This window comes from Mus caroli, chromosome 3 (assembly GCF_900094665.2).
Source record: "Mus caroli chromosome 3, CAROLI_EIJ_v1.1, whole genome shotgun sequence".
NCBI lineage: Eukaryota > Metazoa > Chordata > Mammalia > Rodentia > Muridae > Mus > Mus caroli.
The window spans coordinates 47156425-47183282 of NC_034572.1; the positions used below are offsets into that span (position 1 = coordinate 47156425).

The 26858-nt window shown below is 44.0% G+C and overlaps 1 protein-coding gene across 1 annotated transcript in view; it reads right to left on the minus strand.

Moving 5' to 3' along the window:
* The window catches only part of Frem2 (FRAS1 related extracellular matrix 2), a 143768-nt gene that overhangs the window by 36836 nt on the left and 80074 nt on the right, over positions 1 to 26858 (minus strand). Inside the window, exons 5-7 of the mRNA XM_021158004.2 lie at positions 24170 to 24295; positions 21784 to 22035; positions 703 to 852 (exon numbers count right to left, since the gene is read on the minus strand). Coding sequence (XP_021013663.1) covers positions 703 to 852; positions 21784 to 22035; positions 24170 to 24295 — 528 coding nt within the window. The remainder of the gene's footprint in view (positions 1 to 702; positions 853 to 21783; positions 22036 to 24169; positions 24296 to 26858) is intronic.

The following is a 26858-nucleotide window of genomic DNA, read 5'->3' on the forward strand; positions in this document are numbered from 1 at the left end:
CAGAGGCAGAGGCAGAGGCAGAGGCAGAGGCAGAGGCAGAGGCAGAGGCAGAGGCAGAGGCAGAGGCAGAGGCAGAGGCAGGTGGATCTTTATGAGTTTGAAACCAGCCTGGTCTACATAGCAAGTTCCAGAACAGCCAGAGCTATGTAGGGCCCTGTCTCATTAAAAAAACAAAATAAAATAAAAGAAAGAAAAAAAAAAGAATAATTTTGGGGTTTGGCTTGGTTCCATATGCCTTTAATACCAGCACCCAGGAAGCAAAGACAGGCAGATCAGTCCAGTCCACATAACAATTTAAGATTAACCTAGTCTAGATTTCTATAGAGTATGGTTAAAATGAGGATGTGGCTTGAAGATGCCCTCCTGGGGAAGACTTGAATGCCATTAGATTTCGTGAAGGACTAAAGGCAGGCGTGAGGACTCCCCTGTATATGTCAGAACAGTTGACCTCGTTAGCTTTGCTGAGCAGAGAACCAAACCACGCAAACCTGGGCATCACAATTTAGCCTCTGAGCCTTAAGTTACCACCTGAACTCTGGTTCATGATTCTGACATCCCAATTCTAAATTCATGTACTCTATAGAAATAATTCCAGGGCTGGGGGATAAGATCCAGTAAGAGTGTTTCATTCAGGGGAAATGTTCAGTAGCTGGAAGCCGAGGAACAACACAAAAGGCTGATTTGATGAAGGAGACTGCTCACCATCTGCAGAGAGGGATTCTGTTTTCCGGGACCTCACTGTGACACTGGAAGGCTTAGAGAGGTCAGTCCCCGTCCTCCACACTTGCAGCTCCACGTAGCCGGCACTCTCATCCACGGAGTACTGGGTGTCCCCAAAGTAGAAGGCAGGCTCTGTTAACGGGCATGGAAACCATTGCAGTTAGTTCTCTCTCATCCTCTGCCCCTGAGATGACACACATGACACGGTTTGCCTTTCATGTATGTATATATCTATGTCGTTGTGTTTCACGGTGCCAGAAAATGAATTGGGGCATCGTGGGTGTCAGCTGAATTACATCCATAAAGCCTTATGTAGGTTATACATGGCTTCAGGGTGCTCTTCGAAACTTAGCCAGAAAGATACAACCAAATGAAATACGCACATAACACTTTTTGTGGTTTCTTAAAGTTTTGTCTGAGTATTCATTTTATGACTCCTCACTAAGACCCAGCCATGGGACAGAGAGATCACAACTGCCTTATGCTTTCTCCCGGTCCATCGGATTTAGGTTTAACTCACAATATTTGAGTCTGTATTTAACTAGAAGGACTAGAATCTACCAACTAGACTAGTAAAAACAATGTCCCCAAGGCCTTAGGGAGACCAGGGCTGGGTGCTGGTTGCTGTAGAGCTTTGACTCTATACGAACTGAGGTTCACTGAATAAGTGACCTCATACTAAGAGGTGAACATCTGTCCTCATGGATGTGAATGATGCTACTTGGGCTCCACAGTCCTTGCTTCAGGAACTCTACTTCCTCCTGTGTTGGTGATGAGTCTGCGATTGCCTCCTCTTTGATTCTCTCTATGGTGGACCCTTGACTCTCAATACAGCTACAGAGGTCTGAAGGACAGTAGATGACTAGGGGAAACTGAAAAGAATGACGGGACCACTTTTAAAAATTCTTATTTTTGAAATCCAGATAGCTTCACAGGAAACTGCATAAAGTCCCCTTGTAGAAAGCTTATCCTATAAGCAGCCAAAAAAAAAAAACGAAGGCCAATACTCAAGTGAGCATGCGGAGATAGTTTACTTTTTTGTCTTTAGTGCTATAAGAGTCAAGAGGAGTTTGTCTAAAAACACACAGCTCATGTGGCTCCTTAGCATCATTAAAGGGTGGTGTTACATTTCATTGAATTAGATTGAACGCCCCCAACACCAAAAGAGGATCTTATACTTTATGTAAGATCTTACAGTCTTGCAATGGCTCAGAAAACCTCAGGGTGTGGCTGTGTGTGTGTGTGTGTGGCTGTGGGTGTGGGGTGTGTGTGTGTGGCTGTGTGTGTGTGTGTGGCTGTGTGTGTGTCTCTCTGTGTGTGTGTGGCTGTGGCTGTGTGTGTGGCTGTGTGTGTGGCTGTGTGTGTGTGTCTCTGTGTGTGTGTGTGTGTGGCTGTGTGTGTGTGTCTCTGTGTGTGTGTGTGTGTGGCTGTGTGTGTGGCTGTGTGTGTGGTGAGAGCACTTGTATGAAAGAAACCCTGGATCCCACCCCAGTGCGTGTAATAAAACAAAGCCACAGGAAAAGCCAAAGGCAATCTCCCTTCACTGCTACATCTGCAAATTAACTACCTTTATTAAAAAGTATAATACAAATACGTGTTTCTCCCTCCATCTGACAGGCATATTTAGGAGCAGGTAGCTCCCCAGGCCTCGAAACCAATGTTGGAAACCAATCTTGGAAACATTTGCCTATGTGCATTCAGAGATGATAAATCTGCCCAGAGCATAGTTCGCCTCCCCCTAGCCTTTCAACTTGGACGTGCAGTGTGTGTACAGATGAAGGTGTTATCTTATAGCCTCAGGCAAGCAGACCTGGAGGACAAACTAACACATTCCTTACGTTTCTCTCCTCTAAGGAGGGGCAAAAGTGAAGGCCGAGAAGCCAGAAAATGACTCTTCTGAGCAGAGGCTGAACCAGGCCCAGCAAGCTTCTCCTCAGAAGGCTTTCATAATTATCATGGAGGACTGGACACGGGCTTCCAACACGTGATCTTTTTAAGTCTCTCTCTGTTTCTGGTTAGGTTTCTAAGCAAAAGCTGTGTAATGCGGTGATGTTACCTCACAGGTAATTAGAAATAGAGTTGAAAAAATAATCATGGGAGTGCAATCATAAAACACCAGGGGAGCTGCGTGCTGGGGGTGGTGTGTGGGGGAACTGGGGTTTGCATGGGCATTCACTCATGTGTGTCCTGTTAATCATAAAGCAAGGCTTTCACCTTATAGCTTAACATGTAGTTCACAGATGAAAACAGAGAGAGAAGTGAGAGAGAGAAAGAGAAATAATGGTGCAGAAAGAATCAACATACACGGAGCACTGTTGCCTTCAGTCAAAAGCTGGAGGGGGAATAGAGACAGGACTTTACTTATAAGCCCTTCCATTTTAATACACTAGCTAGTAGGAATTAGGAAAGGTAAGACCTGAATTCTCTAAAATGAAGCTTGCCCACGGTCAGCTATAAGTTAATGTGTCTGTCTTCCATCCACTGAGGGAGAAGAGAAGATTGGTTAAATAATCAGTTGTAAGGGTGACAGTTAAAATTTAGGTGACTTCAACACAGTGCTTTCTACAACATAAAAAACAAACAGCAGCAGTTGAAAAGAAAATAACCCCATACCTAACAAGTGGCTTATTTAAACCAATCAAAAGAAACGGAGGAAATACTGGCATCTTTGTGTCTTTTCAGTGTAGATGAACGGGAACTAGAAGGATGGTGGTTATATTTACATTTCTCAGGTTTTTCTTATAAGGTCTAAAATGCGAATGGATTCATACATGTTACTGTTGGATCAACATCTTAGCTATGTAAGTTACAGATGCTGCACGGAGCTGCGGACATTTTGCAGAACACACTAAGATGACCCTAGAACTTTAAAAAGATTCTATGTGTATGAGTGCTTGGCCTGCACGTCTGTCTGTCTGTCTATCTTGTACCACTTGCACGCCTGGTGCATAGAGAGGCCAGAAGAGGGCACTGGGTTCCCTAGAACTGGAGGTACAGATGGTTGTGAGCTGCCATGTGGGTGCTGGGAACTGAACCTGGGTCTTCTTGAAAAGCAGTGGTGTTCTTAACCACTGAGCCATCTCTCCAGCCTGAGGTTGGGACATTTTAATGTGCATTTACAATCAAAAGGAGTGAATGACTGAATGGGTGAAGTCATCCAGAAGGTGAAGACACCTGCACAAAATCCAAGCTAACTGTTCTGTGTGTGCTAATAGTTTTTATAAGGAAGACTTTTGCCTAGTGTGATAGTTTGAATAGGTGTGGTTCTGATAGACTAATGTTTTAATGTTGGTTATTCGGGAAGGAAGTGGCACTATTTGAGAAGATTAGGTGTATCCTTGTTGGAGGAAGTATGTCACCGTGGACAAGCCTTGAGGTTTGGTAAATGCCAGCCAGGTCCAGTGACTAACTCTTTCTGCTGCCTGTAGATCAGAATGTAGAACTCTCAGCTACTTCTTTAGCCCATGTCTGCTAGCATTCGGTCTTACTTCTTGTCATGATAACAATGGACTAAACCCCCGAAAGTGGAAACAAGCCCCATTTAAATGCTTTCCTTTATAAGAGTTTCTGTGGTCCTGGTGTCTGTTTTAGTTAGTATTTTATTGCTGTGAAGAGACACCATGACCACAGTAATTCTTACAAGGGGAAACATTTAATTTGGGCTGGCTTACAGTTTCAGAGGTTTAGTCCATTATCTTCATGGCAAGAAGCTTGGTGGCATGCAGGCAGACATGATGCTAGAGAAGGAGGTGAGAGTCCTACATCTTGACCGGCAGGCAGTAGGAAGAGAACTGGCTGAGACCTCAAAGGCCACCTTCACAGTAACATACTTCCCCCCAGCAAAGCCACCCTTACTTCAATAAGACCACACCTCCTAATAGTGCTATTCTCTATAAGCCAAGCATTCAAATAGGAGGCTATAGGGGCCACACTCATTCAAACCACCGCAAGGCCTCTTCACAATAGAACACTGACTAAGACTTTAAGCCTCTCCCGTAAGCTTCAATCACCCTTCCCTTCCTTAATTACTTGTTTTTTTTAAAATACTAACTGAAGACCTTTGTAAATCTGTCACAGACACATTCACATTAGAATCCAGACCAAAATAGACACAGCCATTCAGTTCCCTAATTCAGCACTGTACCTTGAACTACAGTTACATCTATTTAACGTACAAAACAGGCTACTGCCTCTTAAGCAGACTGCTAAGCAGAAGAGGATGATAAAATAAAACCATGCTGCCTGCAGCCCCACCCAGGTATCACTGAAAACTTATTCCTCAGCACTCCATCCCTCTCAGACAACAGCAGTTCAGAGCACATATTTAGTCTCTCCGCACAGGGCAGATAAGTTGTATCCAAATCATGGGAGGGCCTCACCACAGGGGGGTGGGGGTGGGGGTGGGGGTGGGGGTGGGAGAGGTTTTTTCAAAGGCGCACGAGAATGTGTGCAGTTCCGAAAGGAACACAGGATCTCCCTGCATCCTCGGCAGAGCACTTTAGACTCAGGGGCAGAGGTTGAGGCACTCATGGCGGACTTGTTCTAGCTCATTAAGCATGAGCCAGACTTGCAAGGGGACACTTTCCCTTCAAGGAGGATACGCTGAACCACATCTGCTTTGCTAACACGGAAGTGAAGGGGAAAGGCTTGGCAAGGCCACATGGCTCACACACCTGCAACAAAGACTAAGGGAAATAATTCAAGATCTATTCCCAGGAGGAGAAAGAGAGCTTTCTATTTATCTATGTATCTATGTATGTATGTATGCATGTATGTATGTAGGTACATATCTATCTATCTATCTATCTATCTATCTATCTATCTATCTATCTATCTATCATCTATCTATCTGTCTATCTGGTGTCTGGATTGGTGTTTACAGTTTCACTGTGTCTCCTGAGATGAAAGGAGGAGGTACCAGCAGTAATTGCTACCTGGAGCCAAGTCTTATTTACTCATGCATGCACACGGGCCATTAGTCAAGTGCGCTCTGCAGCTCTAACATGTTCGCTTAAAACTGAATGGGCTAGAAGCCCCTATGCTGTCTTTGGGCAAAGCTTCAATGTAGTCTTTGGGTTTAGTGTTGAAAACACAGGGGACTTGTCTCTAACCTAGAGATCCCTTTGGAGGTTTTGATGCTGTCTTGGTTTGCTTTCTATCGCTGTAATAAGCACAGGGACCAACAGTGATGTGGGGGAGAAAAGGGTTTATTTGGCTTATGGTCGCAGAGTGTCACTTAGAGAAGTCAGGGTAAGAACTCAAGCAGGCTCCATAGTGGAAGGTTGCTTACGAGCTTGCTTCCCTGGCTTGCTCAGCTATCTTTCTCAAGTATCCCAGGCCTCTGCGCCCAGGGATGGGAGCACTCACAGTGCAGTGGTCCCTCCCACATTAATCAGCAATCGAGAAAACGTTCCACAGACAAAGCCATGGGTCAATCGATGACCGCACTTTTTCATTTGAGATTCTCTCTTCCGAGCTATGTCTAGGTTTGGGTAAATTTGAAAAAGACTAACCAGCAGACCGTCATGGCTTACTGAGTTCTTACAAGCCATTCCCTATAGGCATAGCATCGTCACTTTCTCTCAGGGCTGAAAGGATCCACTCGTGTAGTCTTTACTTTTCTCCCCACTGAGACAAAGAACTTCCAAAGCAACTTTAGGAAAGATGACTTTAATTTGGCTTGTATTTGGCGGAAATGCATTGTGGCAGGAAGGCAGGTAGGTTCAGGAATACGAGGTGACTAGACATACTGCATCCACACTCACTAACAGAGAATGGATGGGAAATGGGACCAGCCTATCCAACTCAAGGCTCACCTCTAGGAACACAGATTCTCTAGGCAGCCTCCGTCTCTTGAAGGCTCTGTACCTTTCAAAACAGTGCTCAAGCATGTGAGCCTGTGGGAACAGTCCACATTCAGACTGGAACTCCCATCCCCCAGCTTCTCTCTGCTTTATCACCTAGATGCAGCTAGCTAGCACCACGAGATGTTTGAATTTTCCCAAGAACTATTTAAAGAGGCTCTAGACTGAAACAGACAGGCTGAAAGCTGGTACCACCACCACACTTACCCTCCTGCTGGGAAAGTCCCCATGGACCTCACTGCCCTTAGGATTCTCCCCAAACTCCTCACTATGGACTCCAAGACACTGGAACTTACAGACTCCCTCTGCCTTCTACACCGTGTGCTGGTCACCGTTCTGCTCAGTGACTCAGAATCGGGGATATCTTGCTCGTGCCGCTCCCAGCCGGTTTCATCCACTCTTCCCTCTGGAAGTTGCTTCTTTGGGAACTATTCTGCCTCCCCTCTTGGCTCAGCCTTTAGGGCAGAACTGAAGTCCCTTTATTTATGAGCTCTTTCTTGGCACTTAGCCCCATCAGTGTCTGCCCATGGGTACATAAAAAGTATCTGTCGAATGAACTGGCAACAACGTAAAGGTCATTTATTGTCCATAGCAACTGAATAAATATGTGTGCCCAGTGCTGGGAGAGCAAGAAGCACTCAGTGCCAGGCAGTGGCAGTGTGGATCCTGAGGGAGCAAGTGGTTGTTCATGCCAGAGAATGACTTAGTAGACCCTTCTGATCAGGAACCCTAATAAAACCCTAAATACTTGGACTGCCTCCTACATTTCTTTCCAGAAATACTTTACATATATAAACATACATCTTACAAAGGACCAGCCTTTGAAAACAGTTTTCAGGACTTGAGCCGGGCAGTATTCTAACTGTGGTGGCCATGAGCTCAGTCACTTAGCCAAGACCCACTGCCATCCCCAGACTTCACTGTCCTTACTCTCCTTTGCTGGCTCTCCCAAGACTCTTGCTTGATGTGTTTCTTTACAATTACTGGAGTAAGGCTATCTGCCAGTTTGCATGTTCTGCTTCCACCCGGGGCGTGCCTCGGAGGGCAGATGAGAACGGACAGTTACTCTGATTACAAGGATGGAGGGAGCATCACTGAGATTTTTGAGGCGATAATGTAACTCCAGTCCTGAGTGTAATTATTTGAGATGATTAGCTTTAAAAGCATTGAGTCAACATTGCATCTGTTTTACGAGACAAAGGCTACAGAGAGGCAGGCATCAAAAGCCAGTCGCAGGCGGAAAGCAGCCAAGTTTTTGATGTGGCAAAAATGAGGTTCTTTCCAAACCCATGTATATCTTTCAGTTTCCAGACTGCACTGCCACAATGTGTTTATTAAAACATGGAAGAAGGGCTGGGGAGATAGCTCAGAGCGCAATCTCAGCGCCTACGACGTCAAAGCCTGTGTCTACAGCTTCGCAGAGAGGACAGCGTGTACAATGGCTGCACTTGAGCCTTCACTTCTTCAGGTCACATTAAAATTTTCTAGTCCATTGGAAGTTGTCTCCACTGCTTTACAAGGTATAACTGTCTTCCAAAGTAATTAATTTTTACCTCTTGTTGATAAGATCAAGCCGAGCCTTGGAGAGGTTAAATAACTTGCTACATAATCCATCTAGAACAAGCAGGAGTCAAACAGGACATCCTAATAGGGTAAGATGTGAATTACTTTCCACTAAGTGGTAATTTCTTTGACTATGTTTAAGGAAGTTGAGCGATAAACATGCTTAGATATTCAAGTTTTTAGAATATTCTCTTTGAAGATGCATAATGAGAAACGGCTGCGTGAAGGCAAGACATGATCTAAGCAAGGCAGAACAGGATTATGTTATGTGTGCACTCAAATAGTTGTGGAAATGCAACGCTCACTCAAGAAATAAAGGGGAGGAGCAACGAGAGACGGAGAGACGTTGCTTAGAGCTCTGCACCTGCGTCAGAAATCACCAGGCACAAGTTACACATGAAAGCTTTTATGCCTGCTAACTAATGATAAATGTATACGATTTCCAATCGACAAAGACTCTGACATGAGGCTGATTTATTTGGGAATCCCAGCAGCTGAAGGCAGAAAGGCTACAACGGATGAAGTGTTAAATGCAATCTGTGTGAGGTCTCAAGGATCGGGGTGTGTGGCTGACACTGGAAAAATAAACAACGTCGACCAGAGACTGGCTAAGAATTGACACTTGAAACATGTCTGCTGGCAGCCAGAGAAGGTCCAGGGTAAACAGCCCAAGTCACTCTGTTTGGATCCAGGCTCAAAGAAATGTGTTCTCTGGTCAGCATCCTGGCAGTGGTGTGCAGGGGTGGCTGTCAACTCTTCTGGTGGCTTTCTAGTTAGTGTAGCCATTGGAAGAGCCTCCCTCCTCCAAGCCCCGAGTGCAGGATCTCATGGGTCACTGTGCAAAGCCTGACCTTAAGAGAGTCACTTCTCTGAGTCTTGAATCCATGCACTACAACACAAGGACAATGCAACCGGGCCACTTGATGCCGGATCACCTGACTTACTGTTCTATCACACTCTGTTTCCTTCTCTGGGGATCAGGGCTTCTTGTGTAGGTTACAAGTGAAGTCATGTTTTTTTCCTAATTTACATTCATATAACCTATCCATGGTTACTTTCTGTGTTCCTTATTAGAAGGCAAATATGAAGAAAATTCTCTCAAGTGGGAGTCGAAAAGCCAGTCTTGTCTCATAACTGGCTGGTACCCAAGATGATAAAAATGTAGGGATTACAGCCTTTATATCTCGTATGCAGATAACCCATACTCAGTAACCCACCTGTCTCTGAAGCTAATTCTTTGATCAATGACTAAAAGTATTTGATTTATAAGCATTTTCTTTATTAACCAGTGCAGCATACAGAGAATACAAAAGTAAAGCTTAAAGTCTCCTACACGGGAGACAGCCATCCTGAGTTTAGGATCTCACGGCCAGTCCTGGCAGAGCCCTGTAGGCTATGGAGTTGAGAGGTAGTTCAAATGGAAGGCGCGTAAAGAAGGGACTGGGAAGCACTATAAACCTAAAGTCGGGCTGTTGGTGTTCAGATAGATGCAGTGTTCTCCATAGGAAAAGCGAGGTGCCTGTGGCATACTACTAGTATAAAAAGCTGGATTTTTGAGGCACTGACATGAGTGGGTGAGGAGAAGGCTAAGGGGTGTGGGTGGAGTGGGAGGGTGCCCTGGGCTGAGCAGTAGTGTGGATGAGTCCCTGGCCTTTTATGGCTGGAGGTGGCACCAAAAGACATGGCGCAGTATGGTCCTTGGTGAGAGGAGACAAAGGGAGGCAGGGAGACGGGGCAATGGGCAGGCTCTGCAGGTCCCTGTAACTGGAGCCTTGTCATGGAGACATCTGATAAAAGATGTGCTCAATTGTAATATGGGCAGAAGCCTGGTGAGATGTGCATTTAGAGGTATGGAGGATGGACGGACAGGCTACAGACAACAAGTGACAGGCACATAGGAGCCACTTGAAGCTGGCTTCGGTGTTGCATGAGCTGTTCTGATGAAGAAAGACCGCATAAGGGTTAAAACATAGACATACAAAACTGAACATGGATTTGGGGTGGACAGGGAGGGGAAGGAGGGCTGGTATTGTTGGATGCATTCACTATGATTGAGAATATAGGAGAGAGGGGACTGCAGAGACGGCTCAGCAGCTAAGAACACCTGTTGCTCTTATGGAAGATCCAGGTTCGATTCCCAACACCAACATGGTAGTGCTCAATCATCTGTAGCTCCAGTTCCAGGGGATCTGACACCCTCTTCTGACCTCTGGAGACACTAGGCACACAGGTGGTGCTCAGACATACATGGAGGCAAAACACCCGTACACATGAAATAAAAATAATTTTTAAATTAAAAAAAATGCAGGAGGGTGAGGATTAGCTGCTAGAGCCCACACGGTCCCTTTCCTGCTTGGCTTTCTCTTGATGGCTCAGGCTAGAGTCCCACCCACCTGTGTGGTTGTCGTTTCACTCTTTAAAAACAGAAAGAAAAAAAAAAAAAGAAAGAAAAGAAAATATGGTTTTCACCCACAGCTGAATTCCTAGCTCTCCCGTAATTACAACACAAGAGTTTTCAAGTTTCTTTTCTAGAAAAGCCAAGGGAGAAAATGTTTTGAACAAGGTAACAATTTCCTGTCCCCAGAGAATTAATCAAGTGCTTTCTGCTAATGGCTGACTATTGAACCAAATCCAGGGCACAGAACTAGGTAAGTCTACCAACCTTGAAAATAACTTGAAAATATGGACAAGATCAAGTTCAGCAAGAACACATATTACATATGTCAGGGCTCCATGATCCCTGGAAAAGTGGCCTCAGCCCTTTGTCCCTCTTTTAACCATGTTGGGTAGTCTAGATGGCCCCTTGCTCTGTCAGGATAGAGACCACACACAGGTGCAGAGCAAGCCTTGGCATTTCTTTCCTTTCTGCCTCTCATCTCCAGGGTCATCTTACAGCAACAGGGCTGTGGGAAATCTGTGGCTTTTCACGTGTACTTATTTGTTTGCTTCTGAGGTTTTCCTGGGAGTGAACAGTGAAAAGCTCTCTTCTGAATGAGGACGAATCTTAAACAAATAAGGGGCAACCCAGAACGAGACCTTTGTTGGCCTTCTGACCCCACAGCTTCACTTTGTAGCACATTTCCAGGGGGCTAAATGGGGTGGGGGAAGTCAGTGAAACCCAATGTTTGGGGAACACCCTCAGGGAGGTGGAAACAGATCTACTGCAGCCTTAGAAGGGGAAGGCGTACCCCCCCCCCCGGTCTGAAATTTCACTTCTCAAAAAGCAGTCTCATAAAGAGCTAACAACCACTTTATTTCTTTTTGAGGCTGTATTCGGGGACTTGTGGCCTGCCTAAGGTAGTGCTATCCTCAACAGCCCAACTGTCTTCACAAAAGAGAGATTGTCAAAGCCCAAGGCTCACGTGGCAATGCCCATTCATTTGCCAGCTGTCAGTTTGAGTGACTCCATTGAAGTTTTTTTTTGTGTGTGGGGGAAGGGGTGGGGAGGCTCTTCCCCAAGGTCAGGATCAAGGTTCAAGACCTTCAGAGAGATTCCTGTGGTAAGACTGCCCTTATCATTTGCCAGGCTGCATGGGGGTGTCTAGCTTCTTGTTTGAATTCTCCTAGAAAGGGCCGATCTGTATTCAACACTGTTTTTAGCACTTTGGAACCTAAGCCACACTTAATAGGGGCTGAAGAGGGAAACAGGCCAAGGGATGCCGAGCAATCTCTTAGTCTTTGTCATCTTGCACAGTGTCTTAAACAACACAAGCAGCTAGCCAACATCTAAGGATGCAAAGGCATGAGTTCGGTCACCCCTAGGCATCTTGGGAAGCTGTAGGCAACCTGGAGGGTTCTCTAAAGTGAAGATTCAGTCCTTGCACCCACCCACCCACCCACACACACACACACAGAGTCAAAACACTTGCACACATAAAATATATAACTGTAAAAAAAAAAGAGAGATGAGAGATAACAAAAGCCAGTCTGTATGTGCCCAGCATAGAGGATCTGTATATTTGCTATATTGTTGAACCTAGGAATATAGAGGGCTGGCTATATTTCAGGGACAAAGAATAAAGACCTGTTTCTAAGAGAAAGCTATAACTAAGAGAAAGATCATTGCTGTGGGGTTTTGTTGTTGTTGTTGTTAAATTCTGGAGAAGTGTGAAAGTACAGTGTTATCCATAATTCGAAGTGCTTTGAGTTGTTAGAAATGCCCTGAAGGAAGAAGGCATTTTTAGTTTTAGCAAATTCTATAATCCCTCTGTAGACGACTATTGTGGTTATTTGCAGCATGATGTAGCTGTTTTTATCAAACGACACACCTGTATTTTTTCACTGTGGGATGGGTAATGATGGTTGCCAATTTAACACACCTGAAACTTCAGCTACGCAACTGACTCCATCAGATTGGCCTGAAGACATGACTGTGGGGACATTTTCATGACTGCAAATTGATGTAGGAGTGTCTAGCCCACTGTAGGCAATGCTATCCCTTGGCAGGTGGCCCTAGGTTGTATAAGAAAGGTCCCCTGAGTAAGCCAAGGGGAGTAAGACAGTAATCTATTACACATTTTCACTTTTTTTTTTTGCCTTTTATTGCTTTAAATATTATTTATACATACAGGGGCTGGGGAGAGTTGTGCACAGAACTAGAGAACCTAAGGGCCAGAGAAGGTATCGATTTCCTGTGATGGTGTTGCGGGTGTCTGTGACTTGCCCTGTGCGAGTCCTCTACAAGAGCAGCATGTACTCTAAACCACGGAGGCATCTGTCCAGCCTCTGATTGCTTTTTATTATAAAATTCCCCCAAACCTACCTCTTTTGGCCTCTGTGGGCACCAGGAAGGTTGTACACACACACACACACACACACACACTATAAAAATTACTTAGGAAATAAAGTATTGCCTTAGTAGTTCCACGTTTACAGATTTTAAAGTCTGGTGTCTGAAAACCTGCTTCTGGGATTTATGTGATCTTTTAGCACTGAAAAAGAACTCATCACTGTCTGAGATCTTAAGGACAGACGTTCAGTGATCTGCTTCCAGGGTTTTAGTAATAATAAGGCGTGGATGTTTACACTTCTGATGTCTGCAAGATCAGTGTAGCCAGAAACTGCTCTTCTGTTTGAAGAGATGGGTATCAGACAGACGGTGTCACTATGAAAAGCACAAAACAAACACAAGGCGTTATTTGTCCAGAAGCGTCTGAGAGCCAAAGCCCAGGGCTGCAGAGACAGCAGCTTCTGCTGGCTGGCTTCCCAAATGGCTGCCAAAGGCAGTGCCAGTGCTTGTCTTGAAGCAACGGATGGCACTAACTCGTTCTCCTAAGGATCCCAGAGGGCTCACACTTGGCAGAGAGGGAGCCAGGGTGGCTCATCTGTGACTTATTTGGACATCTACAACATGTCAGTTATTCTAGACTCGTCAGGGAACTGGAGACAAACAAATGAACGTATAGCTTCAGTTGGTAAAGTTCGCTGCTTGGGTGTCCCAAATCCTTTGGATCTTACAGGCAGATCAGAAGGCAAATGTGTATGTTCAAATATACACACTGCCAGGAGGATATGGAGTGGGTTTCACAGGTTAACGCCATGCATGTTGTGGTCACACTGGCTCAAAGCTCAATGGCTGTTCCCCTTAGGGGAGTTATTGAACCACGTCAAATGATACAACAAAGGCAGGCTGTGCCTTCAAAATATATGCCTTTTATGAGAAGAAATTCAGGTACTTATGCGCGTGTTTGTGTTAGCATTGGAAATAGGTTACATATGAAACAAGGGGGTGGTGGGGGGGGGGAGAAGCTGTATCTTTGTGAAGCTGGGATTGAATCCAGAGCCTTTTACAGATTAGGCAGGTCCTCTATACCCACCCACACCCTTCACATAAAGCCCTGAAGAAAAGGAAGACAGGAGTTAACTTAACACTACACACAGCTTTTATGCAATAGCTCCACCCTGAAGCTCTCCAGCAGAGCCTGTGCCTGCGCACACAGGCTCTGTCAACCCAGTTCACTCTGGGTAAACTGTCTGTGCATAATTCCTGGGCTTACATTCTTTGTGGGCGAGGAGGTCACTGCTCCGTGTAAATTATACAAAGTGCTTAGCCATTCTCATAAATCGCTCTGCAGTCTTTTCCTTTTCTGGTAATCCTGTGAAATGTTTTCAGGCCACTTGCAGAAGGGATCTGAGTGGCTGCTTGCCGCGTCTGCGTGTGTGTGTGTGTGTGTGTGTGTGTGTGTGTGTGTGTGTGTTTAGTGGGAAAAAAGTGTGTCCCTATGCTGGGTAGTGAGGTGCACCTACAGATTCAGAAAGACAGGGAGGCCTCCCAAGCAGCGAGGTCTTTTGGTTGCTGAATCAAAGGTACCCAAACTACTAGAGACCCCACTCCACCAGTCTCTGACCCTGATGTATTTCCCTTATTTTAAGCATTATCCATCTTTTGGGGGAATGTCCTCTTTACAGATAGCTGTCTGACTGCTTGAGTGAGTTAAAGACAGAGGGCTAGGAACTGGGGACCTAGGAATACAGGTTCTCCAGTGGCTAAACCCGGAAAGACCTACTTCTCTAGACTGTCTTCCTCCTCCTCCTCCTCCTCCTCCTCCTTCCCCTCCTCCTCCTCCCCCTCCTCCTGCTCCTCCTCTTCTCTTTAGTGAAATGCTCACGCACACCTACAGGGACACTTTCTTCCAATCTTCCCCCACTTGTGAGTTAGCAATGATTGTTATAATTCTGTAATTCCTGTCCCCAAATCATAATTAAACAAAGGTACAACACGGGTCTTCATCGAAAAGTAGTTTAAATGTAACTGAATGTCTTTGAAAAAAAATGCAACAAGAGCATCCAGTTTCAGTTATTTTGAAAATGAGCATCACTCAAAATCAATTGGGATCATAAATCTCATAAAGAAAAGAAACCCCCATGTTCTCCTCTATATGAAGAATATAGCCAATAGTATCTGTATATATGTAAAGAGAAGTACATATGGGTACAGTATGTATAGAAAAGAGAACAAAAAGGCTAAATATTAAGCCTTTTGGGGGAAGGACTGGATGCAGGTGAAGACATGAGTTATAAAGAAGGATAGAAAGCCAATGGTCTCTAACTCTGTCATGGATTTTCCATTTTTGGTGTTGGGTAAGTACATAAATAATATTCAATAGTGCAAAGTGTAAAACCCAACATGAAGTTCCTGAGTTTCAGATCGCAAGGGCTGCTCTCCCTCCATAAGCTGGTCGAGTTATGTGGTCTTTCTGTCTGGGTTATCTTGGTGTGTGATTTTTTTTTTTAAACTTGCAACTTTTTCTTTTAATAATAAAGTTTAAAATAAACAAAATCAATAGATGAAGACACAAAAGCCTTTGTTTGACAATGTACATCACATATACAATGTACATCACATATATCCAGTAATGTACTTCAGCTATGTGCTCAGACAAGTTTTAGAATGTAACAAGTGGCAGTTCTTACTTGCAACAGTTGCTGAGATGAACCTGTGTCTTACATTTGGTAGAAACAGTTTCTGGCAGTCTGTCTTACTGACTTTACACACTCTCTCCGTCTGTGACAGGACTCACCCTATGCCCCCTCTCCCACTGGCCCCCATGATTTAAACGGTCGTCTTTGCATACTTGACTTACAGCATTACTCAGTGTCTGGCTTGGTTTTGTACCAATCCCATCCTACTGCCCAGTTCTTCCTGTGTGTCAGAGCTGGAGAGACAGACACCTCAGTGGTGAAGAGCACCCGCTGCTCTTTCAAAGGACCCAGGTTCCATTCCCAGCACCATTGAGTTACATATTCAACCATCTGTAACTCAAATTCCAGGGGATCTGCCACCCTCTTTGTCCAGGCTTGTATGTGATATACAGACATATAAGCAGGCAAAACACCCATACAGATAATAAAAAAAATGAAATTACATATTTAAAAAGAGAGATTTTTTTCCTCATTTCAGTCTTTTCAGCTTTTTTCCCCTAAGCTAGCTCTCTTAAATTCTGAGTATAAGATAATGCTTTGTACGTTCCACAAACTTTCTGGATACAAACATTTTTTTATCCTCTCTTCCCTCCTGACATGGGAGGCCAGTCATGTCAGGGTTTGCTGTGGTTTTAACTTTCTGCTGTTCATTACCCTCTAATTAGTAACACTGATCATTTTACAATCTTGTTCAAAAGCTTCCCCTTGCTCTCTGACCAATACTTCAGACCATATGCTCATTCAAAGCATCTGTAGGTGCATCAAGCTGCTTCCCCAGACTTGCAGCCCATAAAACTTCCTCTGTCGAGTCAGCTTTAAAAGTACTTTCTTACAGACCATGTCACCGAATTTCCACAAAATGCTGTAGGCTGCTGAGACACCCCAGTGCTGTCATGCTTCAAGAGAGGAAAACAAGCTGGGGAGGAAGTGGGCTTGGTCAAAAGGCCAAGCATCACTAACCAGACAGGAGCAAATGGTACACAGAGCCCAGGACATTGACTGTGGAGTTGGGTATAAAACCTTTTTTTGGGGGGAGGGGTTATATTGGAGTACTGTATTTACATCATCTCTACCCATCCCCTTTCTCCTTCCACCTCTTTCTATATCCCCTGAGAATATCTCTCAAATCCATTACTTTGTCCTTATTGTATACGTAACAATACATATAGATGTGTATGTGTATATATGTATATATGTATATATATATATATGTGTGTATATATATATATATATATATACCAAGTATGTATGTATGTATGTATGTATGTATGTATGTATGTATGTGTTACTAGTCTGTAGCTGTGTCTATGACTGACGCAGGGAGTGGATAACCTATCCGGCAGCTCATCCCTAGAGAAGACGAGGTAGAGCCTCCCTCTCTCAGCTGCCATCATTGTCTGTGGCTCTTCACCCAGAGCTTTCTTAAAACATGGCAGCCTGGTCAGCTGGTTCCTCAGTGCTCTGTAACATATTCCTCCCGTGTAATTTAGCTGTGAAGTCAAATCATAATTAGCTTTGTTCACTGTTCATCTAAATCCTTTTATCTCTCAAGGTTTCACGAGTTCCAACTTACAAAGTACCTGTGCACTTGATTAAACCCTGCGTTCTTGTTCTCCCTTTCTATTGCTTCAGGTCTCATTACAAGTTATTCTCATTTAACCTTTGATATACCTGTCCCCATAGCACACAGACAGATTTTAAAGCTTGTGAGTTTCTGGCCTGGGTTCAGTGCTTGTGTGTTCATTACAAGTGATACAACTTTCACAGTGAGTGCCCACTGCATTCTTAGACTTTTCTAAATGCCCGAGCATCTCACTGATTCTCTTCTATTTTATCTCATCTTGGCACCAAGGGGACCGGATGTAGCATCTTTTCCATGGAGGAGGAAACCTCTTGAGTTCTTCCATTTAGTCACTCCTGCTGTGTCCAGCCCCTGTGGCTTTCACTGACTCGTGATACCATTAACAGTGTGACGATCCTAATGGATGCAACTCAAGGATATTCCGATCAGTTACAAACAAACTCATTCCCCCACACCTAATTCTTTATTTTAAAATAGGATTTTAACTTAGGCATACTTAATGCAGAATATGTTTGTCAAGTTATTACTTTAATTGAATCTGGCCCTTTCTCACACAAACTGGCTGGCATCCCTTAGTGGGATCTCACTCTAATATAAATAATTGTATTTAAGATTAAGAAAAATGGGAAAAAAGGAGACAAGCTGGTCTTTCAGCTTTGCACAAATGCAAGCAAGTTCACTCAGATGTTGCCCATGATGCATTTTTCTAGCATAAAACATTTTCGTCTACAAAAGTGTTCCTGCTTTTGATTCTAATGTCATACATGGTTGGGCACTTGGGAACTGCGATTCACTTACCACAGGGCTCAGCCTACAGCTGGCTACTTCCTGTGTGGCCTAGTAGTTTTTCTAGTATGGTCAAGGAAGATAGCCACTTTAGTGAAGCCCCCATGTGGGTTGTCACATAAAGACAGACTATGGGTTCAGCTTCAACATGGCTTCATTTACTCTGAAGGCTGACAGTAAAGTTAGTGGAGTATTCCTAGTGTTGAACTAATACTTTTTGTAAGGGGCCAGTACTGCCATACTTAGCTGTACGATGGAGAAGGACAGAATACTGAGGATGCTGGTGGGGATGTGTAGGATATCTGTGTTTTCTAAAGTCAGACACATCAACAACATGTCATGCATCAGTTCTTCCAAATGCCAGAAAGTTCAGCTGTTTCTTAGTGGCACAACACAGCCTTTAGCCAGAGATGTATTTGTGCCACCCTATGCTACGCTCCTATAGCTAAACATCATCGACATGTTGGTGATGCTGGTCTTAGACACTTGGTCCTAGTGGAGATTCTCAGGTATTCGCCCACATCATTATCTCCATCTTCCACTTGGTAAACACAAAATGCCGTTTTATAATGTCACAGAGGGACCATCCTGTTTTAGAAGATTCTGAGTCCCCTGAGTTACAAAACGACAAGGACTTAATTTCCTCATTAAGAAACAGTCAGGTGCTTAATGCCTGGTTTGTTACACCTATTCCCACAGACATGGGCACGGCATTGTGGCATTTTGGTCATATTGGTTGCTTGTCTGAGTGTTTTCAAAATCTGCCATGCAGTGCAAAAGGTATATATCTTATCTGCCCGTGACTCCTCACCTCTTCCTCTTTTCCTGGCATAGAATTGTGAGCCCCACAGTGACTATTAAAAGTATTTTTCCTTCATATCAAACGATATATAAGCATGTGTTTGTGTTTCCATTCAGCTCCAAGCTAAGGTTCTATGTGGCAGAAGAAGAAGACAGCATGAAGTCAAGAACTGTCTAGCAAAGAGCAAATGTTCACCAGTGGATGGAAACTAACTGATCTTGGGGCTCTAAGTGCAGGTCTCGGGGCTGAACGTCAACATGATCAGTCTTAAGAAGGGGTGACATTCAATGCATGGATCACTGCAGTGTTGAAATATCAGATCTCTTGAGTACCATTTGGGGAAGTGTCTGCTACTGGACATCATCATTTGAGGATCTCTGAAATCTATCAGGTTAATTGTTCAACATGCCGCGAGTTCTTGATGAGCAAATACCATATGGACATCTGAAATTGAACCCTGGTATAAGAATGAATTCTGGCATGCTATTCGCGCTCTCTCTCTCTCTCTCTCTCTCTCTCTCTCTCTCTCTCTTTCAAGTAAGAGCCAGGGATAATTTCTGTAGGTCAAAGGAATTTCACAACAGTTTCTCAAGACTTAAAATAAGCACTCCACTAGAAACTGGNCTTGCTATAATAAAGGCATTACTAAGACCTATAAAGAAAGACAAAGGCTGATCTGAATTAGGGTGATAATGCTGAAATGGAAGGAATAAGACAGGTAGAGAAAGCAGACTAGCAGATTAGTCAGGTTGTAGTTTCAGGCCTATTAATAGGCATCCCAATGTTCACCTGTAACTCCAGAGCCTCAAACCCTAACCCTTCAGCACCAAGGTTCACAAAATAAATATTCTGCAAACTACTCTATGATAGGTGTAGTGGCTATTCCTGGTTGTCAACTTGACTATATCTAGAATGAACTACAATCCAGAATTGGAAGGCTCACCAGTGACCCTAATCTGGAGGCTGGGAGATAGAAGTTTCTGATCTGGATCTTGGTATTGAGATCTTGAGGCATAGTGGCTATGGATTCTAGAAGATTAAGGCAGGGAGATCTCTGAGTTCAAGGTCACCTGGGATTAAAGGCGTGGTGGAACACACCTTTAATCTGCGCTATACCTTCTGCTGGAGACCTACATAAGGACATTGGAAGAATGAAGACTCCTTTACCTGCTTACCATGTGGGACTGAGCAACTACTAGATCCTTGGACTTCCATTCACAGCTACTGTTGCTGACCATTGTTGGGAGTTGGACTGCAGACTGTAAGTCATCAACAAATTCCCTTACTATATAGAGACTTCCCATAAGTTCTGTGACTCTAGAGAACCCTAATTATACAATAAGACTCTGTCGATTTCTCTTCCACATCACCCCAAGGTGTTTCCCAGGAAACAGTGCATGGGAGGTGCATACATCTCCAGCCTGATGCCACTTCCCTGTGTGACTAGCTGTGTAAATATGAGGCAGTCACCTCACCCATCTGCACTTCCAGCCTGACCATGGATGTCACTCCTGGTTCTTGTTAAGACCACTTAAGATGTAACTTATATATGTGAACTCCCCCTATACATTTATCTTTCCTATATGCATGTCACTGAAGTTTGTACCAAAAGACTTTTGAAAACAACAGCAACAGAAACCTGGACTAAAGTAGGAATTAGGTAGATTCTCTCTTTTAAAACCAAACCCTGCTCCATCTAAACCACTGCTGATAGGACATGAAAAAGAGCTCTCTGGATGGTAGATGGGAATTTAATGCAAGTTCTTAAGTTTATTCTGGACATTTAAAATACTGGCTCTCTAAGGGTGATTTGATTTGAAATAAAATTGCTTGGCTTAAATATAGCTAATGCCATTAAGATGTGTTTTGCTTTGGCAAAGGATCGGATCCAAGTTCAGTTCCTGGCACCTGCATGGGCTGCTCATCTCTGCTCATATGCACCTGTAACTGCAGCTCCAGGGGAACCCGACCTCCACTTCATGCCTCCTTTCGAACCTGCGCTTAGGTGCCCCTTCATATAATTTTAAAAAATTAAAAATAGATAAATACAAAACACTTTATTATGTGAAGCACTCACTGGAAGAACATTTTTTTTTTTTTTAATGCAAGGTGTTAGCTAAAGTTAAGAAAGGAGAATTTCCTTTTATGCCCTCTTGTCAAAAGTCACTCCTGAATTTGGGATCAGTGCTTTTAAACCTTTCCAGCAACAAAAAGGCATCACCGGGTAGGTCACAGGACTGTCAGAAGATAGAACAAAGGCTTCACAGAGGGACTGTGGGTGTCCGGCTTTATCTCATGCTTTCTTCTTCCCCTTAATTATCAAAGACCTTTCCGGACAGATTGCTTTCAGTTTCCTGAGTTTTAAGATGACTTGGGCTTTTTGACTTTTCTGTAGCTTTGCCCCAACAGCAAAGCTCATCCTTCTCTTTGATCCGCCATGAGGAAAATAGGAAGGAAACAGAAATTTGTCCACGGGCAGGGAGGGCAGTGCTGTACGTTTCTGCTTTTGTTTGCATCACAAGATTTTTTGCAACCATCCTCCCCAGACCCCCACCTTCCCATTCTCTCTCTTCCCACAGGGAAGCATGAACGGTTCCCAGAAAGCGTTGCTTCACGGTAACTTGGTTTCCCTGGGGAAGAGCGGTCTAGTATGTCAGCTCCTCCTGTCTTGAGACTTAACTTGCCATGTATTTGTTACCCACACAGTGATTCATTTAACAGCATTTCTTATGGTCTTCTATGGGAAATAGATTATAAAACTTAGATTAAAGTTAGAAAAGAAAGAAGGAAATTAATGAAGCTTATTAAAGTGACACCGGTTCTTCACCACGGAAATCGACTGTAACCACTCACTGGAACAGTGACCCCCCAGTCATTAGGAAAGGGCAATGATTGATGCAGCCAGTGATGACTGATGAAACTTAGTCACTATAAACAGCAGAGAATCAACAAGTACCCCCCAACTCAATTCGATTTCCATTTTCTTTCTGCATAGATAGTCATGCCTGGTGCTGCTGTCCCAGGTAAGATAAGTCAGAACTCACCATCATCTTTGTCTGTGAGGATGGTCACATTGGCTCCCGGAAACTTGTCGCCGATCCTCCCGCCCATGGGCATGCTCAAAAGGACCTGGAAAGTCTCCTCCTCTTCGTACAAGGAGTCATCAATTACCAAAACACGACACATTTTCTCACGTTCATCTTTGTCAAAGCGGATCACGCTGCTGTGGTCCTCGGGCCTGGAGATGTAGTCAGAGTAAGAGAGCACGGACGTCCGCACAGTGCTGGTGGCTGTCCCTAGGAGCCAAGAGAACCCAAAAGACTTCAGTTTCTTTCTTTCTTTCTTTCTTTCTTTCTTTCTTTCTTTCTTTCTTTCTTTCTTTCTTTCTTTCTTTCTTTCTGTCTGTCTGTCTGTCTGTCTGTCTGTCTGTCTGTCTGTCTGTCTTTCTTTCTTTCTTTCTTTCTTTCTTTCTTTCTTTCTTTCTTTCTGTCTTTCTCTCTCTCTCTATCTCTCTCTCTCTCTCTCTTTCTTTCTTTCTTTCTTTCTTTCTTCCAGACAGGGTTTCTCCATATAGCCCTGGCTGTCCTGGAACTCACTCTGTAGGCCAGGCTGGCCTCGAACTCAGAAATCTGCCTGCCTCTGCCTCCCAAGTGCTGGAATTAAAGGCATGTGCCACCACTGCAAGACTTCAGTTTCTAAAACCTGTTGTTTTCATATTCAGTATTTTACGGTTGCAACCCTATACAGCCACACCCCAGAACTGCAGTGGCAACTACAGTGTATCCTTATAGCACAGGTCTCCTTCAGAGTCACTTCTACACAGTATCCTTATAGGACAGGTCTCTCTCAGAATCACAATTACTGATTATCCTTACAGCACAGGTCTCCCTCAAAACGGCCTCACACACGGCAAATATTGTCTTTCCAGTGTTTTCTCCTACCTATCCTCCAACAAGCTTTCAGATCAACACCGCAGGGCAAAATAGCATCTCCCACTATTCAAATGTTTCCCGTGTCTAGGTCAAGGTCACATGCCTTCTGTCTCGCCTCAGTCCTTCTGTCCATCTGCTGGGTTTCAGGCTTTGGGGAGGTGAGGAGTTGAGAGGTAAGCGCACTAGTTCGTTCTGGCATCTGGGTGCAAGGCTGAGGCTGAGCCTTTTATAATTATCCTTTATTCAGCTTTTCAGATCACATACACACTGATGGGAATTTTCATGAAAGTCCAACATGACAACATAGGGGACATTTTTTCGTTCCCATTTTTTTTCTAGAAAATGGTTTGATATGTGAATGACTTTTATATATTAACCTTAAGTTCGTCTTATGCAAATGTGCCTTTCATAGGATGCTCACATATGAGCAAAACAGTACTTTGAAATTTGTTTGCAAAAATGGTTAACGAGTTTTCCATTTTCAAAATACTCATTTACTGTCCTTTAAACTTGAGGACACCTTAAAAAGTGAGTTATGGAAACCTTGAAGAACTCCAAGGAGAGAGCTACATCTGTCACGCTCTCCAGAGTCCACTAAACACCAACAGGATGGATTAGTTATGCTGGCCATTTTAGCATTAATCATGCCATAAAATACATGCTCAGAAGAGATCTACTGCTCTTTAGTGGAAGTTCGAATTTGTCCCTCACGTGACCACGTAACCATTTAACAGTTTCTTATATTCTTCATGAAGACATGTTCAGGAAAGTATAGATCCACTTCCAATATATAATGGCTTGTCTACAATTCCTCGATCTATTTCTAATCGATAATGCTTTGTCTCTAATCCGTTGCCTACGTGGTCTTCTGTTGGATAAAGTTCTACAGTCATATATACAAGGTACAAAAGTATCAATTTTGTTTTTTTGATTCAATTCCACACTCCCCCCGCCCCCGCGCTTATGGTCGCATAGAACCCGATACCTGGTCTTTTCCCTTATACGTAACAAAGGAAAACTCTTAGGGCACTGCTGTTTCCAGTCAAATCAACTTGAAATTAGTGTGTCCTCTTCAAGGATGCATTGCCTTGGCCTTTCGTTCTCTTTTTGTTGTGCTTAGGACCAATCACACAGCCTTTGGCACGGCAGGGAAGCCACTGAGCTGTACATTAAGGCTGTGACATGTTGAGACAGCCCAGGGTGTCTGAGAAGGCTAGCAAGCTGTGTCACAGACCAGACCCCACCTCTAAACAACAGCTCCAGTTGGCCTCGGTGCCCTGCAACCCTAAGTTGGGCTAAGTGACCAATAGTTGAGAGAAGAAGTGTCAGCTTCCTGCCAGGTGGACCCTGCCAGAGGCCCCTAGAGATGTAGCACGAAGCACAGCTGTTAAGGAATGCTCCAGTGTCTATGAAAAGCTGCAACAAAGCCCCACCGGATGAAGAGGACTCTGGGCGCGCTGACCGGAGGTCATTTCACTTGGCTCAACAACGGGCTTACCTTGCTGTGTGTAGCAGATCACCATCAGCTCCCGGCTGATGTCTCCACTTCTCCTGATTGGAATGAACAGCTCACCCACATCTTCTTCAACTGAGTACTCAGACTGGGGAATGAACACGGATGATTCTAAAGAGAATACAATTACAGTTGCTATCATTTTTTTTTGCTTCGTTTCTCCTTTTTTATCTGAATTTCTTATGTCAGAAACTGAACATGACTCTAGTTGTTTTTTTTTTTTTTCTTTTTTAAAAGAACAGTGTCAGGGAGTGGTGGGAGTGGGGAAGCAATGAGTATGCAAAACTCAGCATAGCTTGAATCTCCAGTCATCACGTTGTTCTCAGAAAACACCAGTGCGCAGTGCTTTTCAATTGCTCTCTTTCATCTTGGCAGAGGAGGGCATCTTCCCTGGTATAACCTGAGAGGTAGAAATGCCCTGCTTTCCAGGATCTTGGGATCATACAGTTGTGCCTGGCTCCCAAGCACAGTCAGGGTTGGAACTCAGATCATGTAACATCTGCTCTACCCAAAGGGCTTCCTTTTGGATGATTTGTGATTAAAAATGTAACAATATACTGTTCAACTGTTTTCAAACAACAGTTCCTTTAGAGTTCCCAAGTGTCTTCATCAGCTAACATCACCTCTGTAGTGTTTTTATTCTCCCTTAGCAGGATAGCAATTACTTGTGACATAAAAGCTATGTTTATATGACATTACTAGTCTCAATGATTCTTTTTATAAAACATAGATGAAAGGTACATTAATTAATACAAATGGCATAATTAAATTGTTAAAAATAGATCTACTGTGTAAAACTTTTGCGATTATCTAATTCAATAGTTTGACATTACAAACCCAAAACAGATTCTGGCATTCCTCTGGAAGTCGGCTTCCCTGAAAGTCTCAACATCCACACAGAAAACACATCTCAATTATCTCTGAAACAGTAAGCACGATTCTTCTGTGGCTAAAAAAGACTCCAGAATAGCACACACAGTGAAGATGCACATCCCACCCTGCCCTGTGGCTGAGGGCACTAAGGACGAGAGCCCCGCCCCCATCCATGGAGGGCTCCCTGATGCTGAGGCTTCCGGGTGGGTCAGCCAAAGGGAAGAGTCTGCAGGAAAGGGCTTCTGGGATAAGAACCCGAAATGGTTCAGTGGTTAAGAGCACATACTGCTCTTACAGAGGAACCGGGGGTTTAGTTCCTAATGCCTATGTATAGTGGTTCATAGCATGCTATAACTCCAGATCCAGGGGATCGAACACCTGACTTCCTTAAGCATCCGAACACATGCACACACATGTGCAAAGACATAGGTACATACAAATGAAAAATTAAAAAAAAAAAAGAGCCATTGAGTCCTGCAGTTCATTTTCCCTGCAACTCTCATATCCAGAGGTATATGCAGCTCTCATCTACCTAGAGGTGGTGCAGGCACTGGCCCTCACTGCCCTGAGCGTACTTCGTGTGCCCAGCTTTCAATCCTGCCTTGACCTTTGTAAGGAAATCTTGAGATGAAGTGCTTTTCTAATGACTAATTTTTCCAGTATCCTTTGTTTTCCTCCAAGACTATCTCTGATATATTCATCTTTCGAATACTCCCATCTTATAATGAATTATTCATTTACTAAACACTGATTTTAACTTGCCAGGCATTACACGAAGCCCTGCTGATGCAGAAATGGGGTTTCCCTTCAGGTGGGAGATGGGAAGTAGGAAGATCATGATTAAATACATAAGAAGGTAGGTACATATGATACTGGGGGTGCTGGGAGAGAAAGAAAATCAAGTGTCTGGGGATGAGGATGCTCAGTAGTACACAATATTTAGGAAAGTCACAGAAAAGTGTTCTTATAAAGTTGAGCTGAGTTGTACAGGTGGTCATGAGCCATCTAAGTGAAGGGTCAAGAATTACAAACAAAGGGATTACTGGTGAAAGAGCCCAAGAGCAGGCTGTGCTGAGGGCAGGCAAGGAGCAGGCAGCGTAGTGTCTCCAGAACAATGGTGGGCGGGCGAGGAGGTCAGACAAGAGGCTGAAGAGGGGGTGGTGGGATGGGCGTGCGGATCACATAGCTCCCTTCTGCGGCTGGGAAGACTTCCATGTTCAGTGATTAGGATGTGGAGATAAAGAAATCTACCCCATAATAGGATGTGAATCATCCAATGTTACAGCTCATTAGAGCAAGGAAGTCAGACACCTTGTTTTCCTTTCCGACAGTGCTCAGAATAATCGGTGCCTTGGGATTTCTATTGCTGTGATAATGACCCAAAGCACCTCAGTTTACAAGTCTCAGGTCACACTCCATCCATCACTGAGGGAAGTCATCACAGGATCCTTGAGGCAACAACTAAAGCAGAGGCCATGGAGGAGTGTTGCTTACTGCCTTACTCCCAAGGCTTGCAGTCTGTTACACAACCCAGGACCACGTGACCAGGATGGGCACCACCCACAATTGGACTAGGCTCTCCCCCTTCTATCATAAATCAAAAAGTGTATCTCAGGCTTGCCCGTAGGTCAATCTGATAGGGATATTTCCATAGATGCTGTTCCCTCTTCCCAAATGACTCTGGCTTAAGTCAACAAAATACTAACCAGAATAGTTGGCCAGCAATCTACCATTGACCCACATCCACAGCCTCTTCACCTGTGTTTAGATGGAATTGAAGTCAGACAAAGGAGTGGCAACA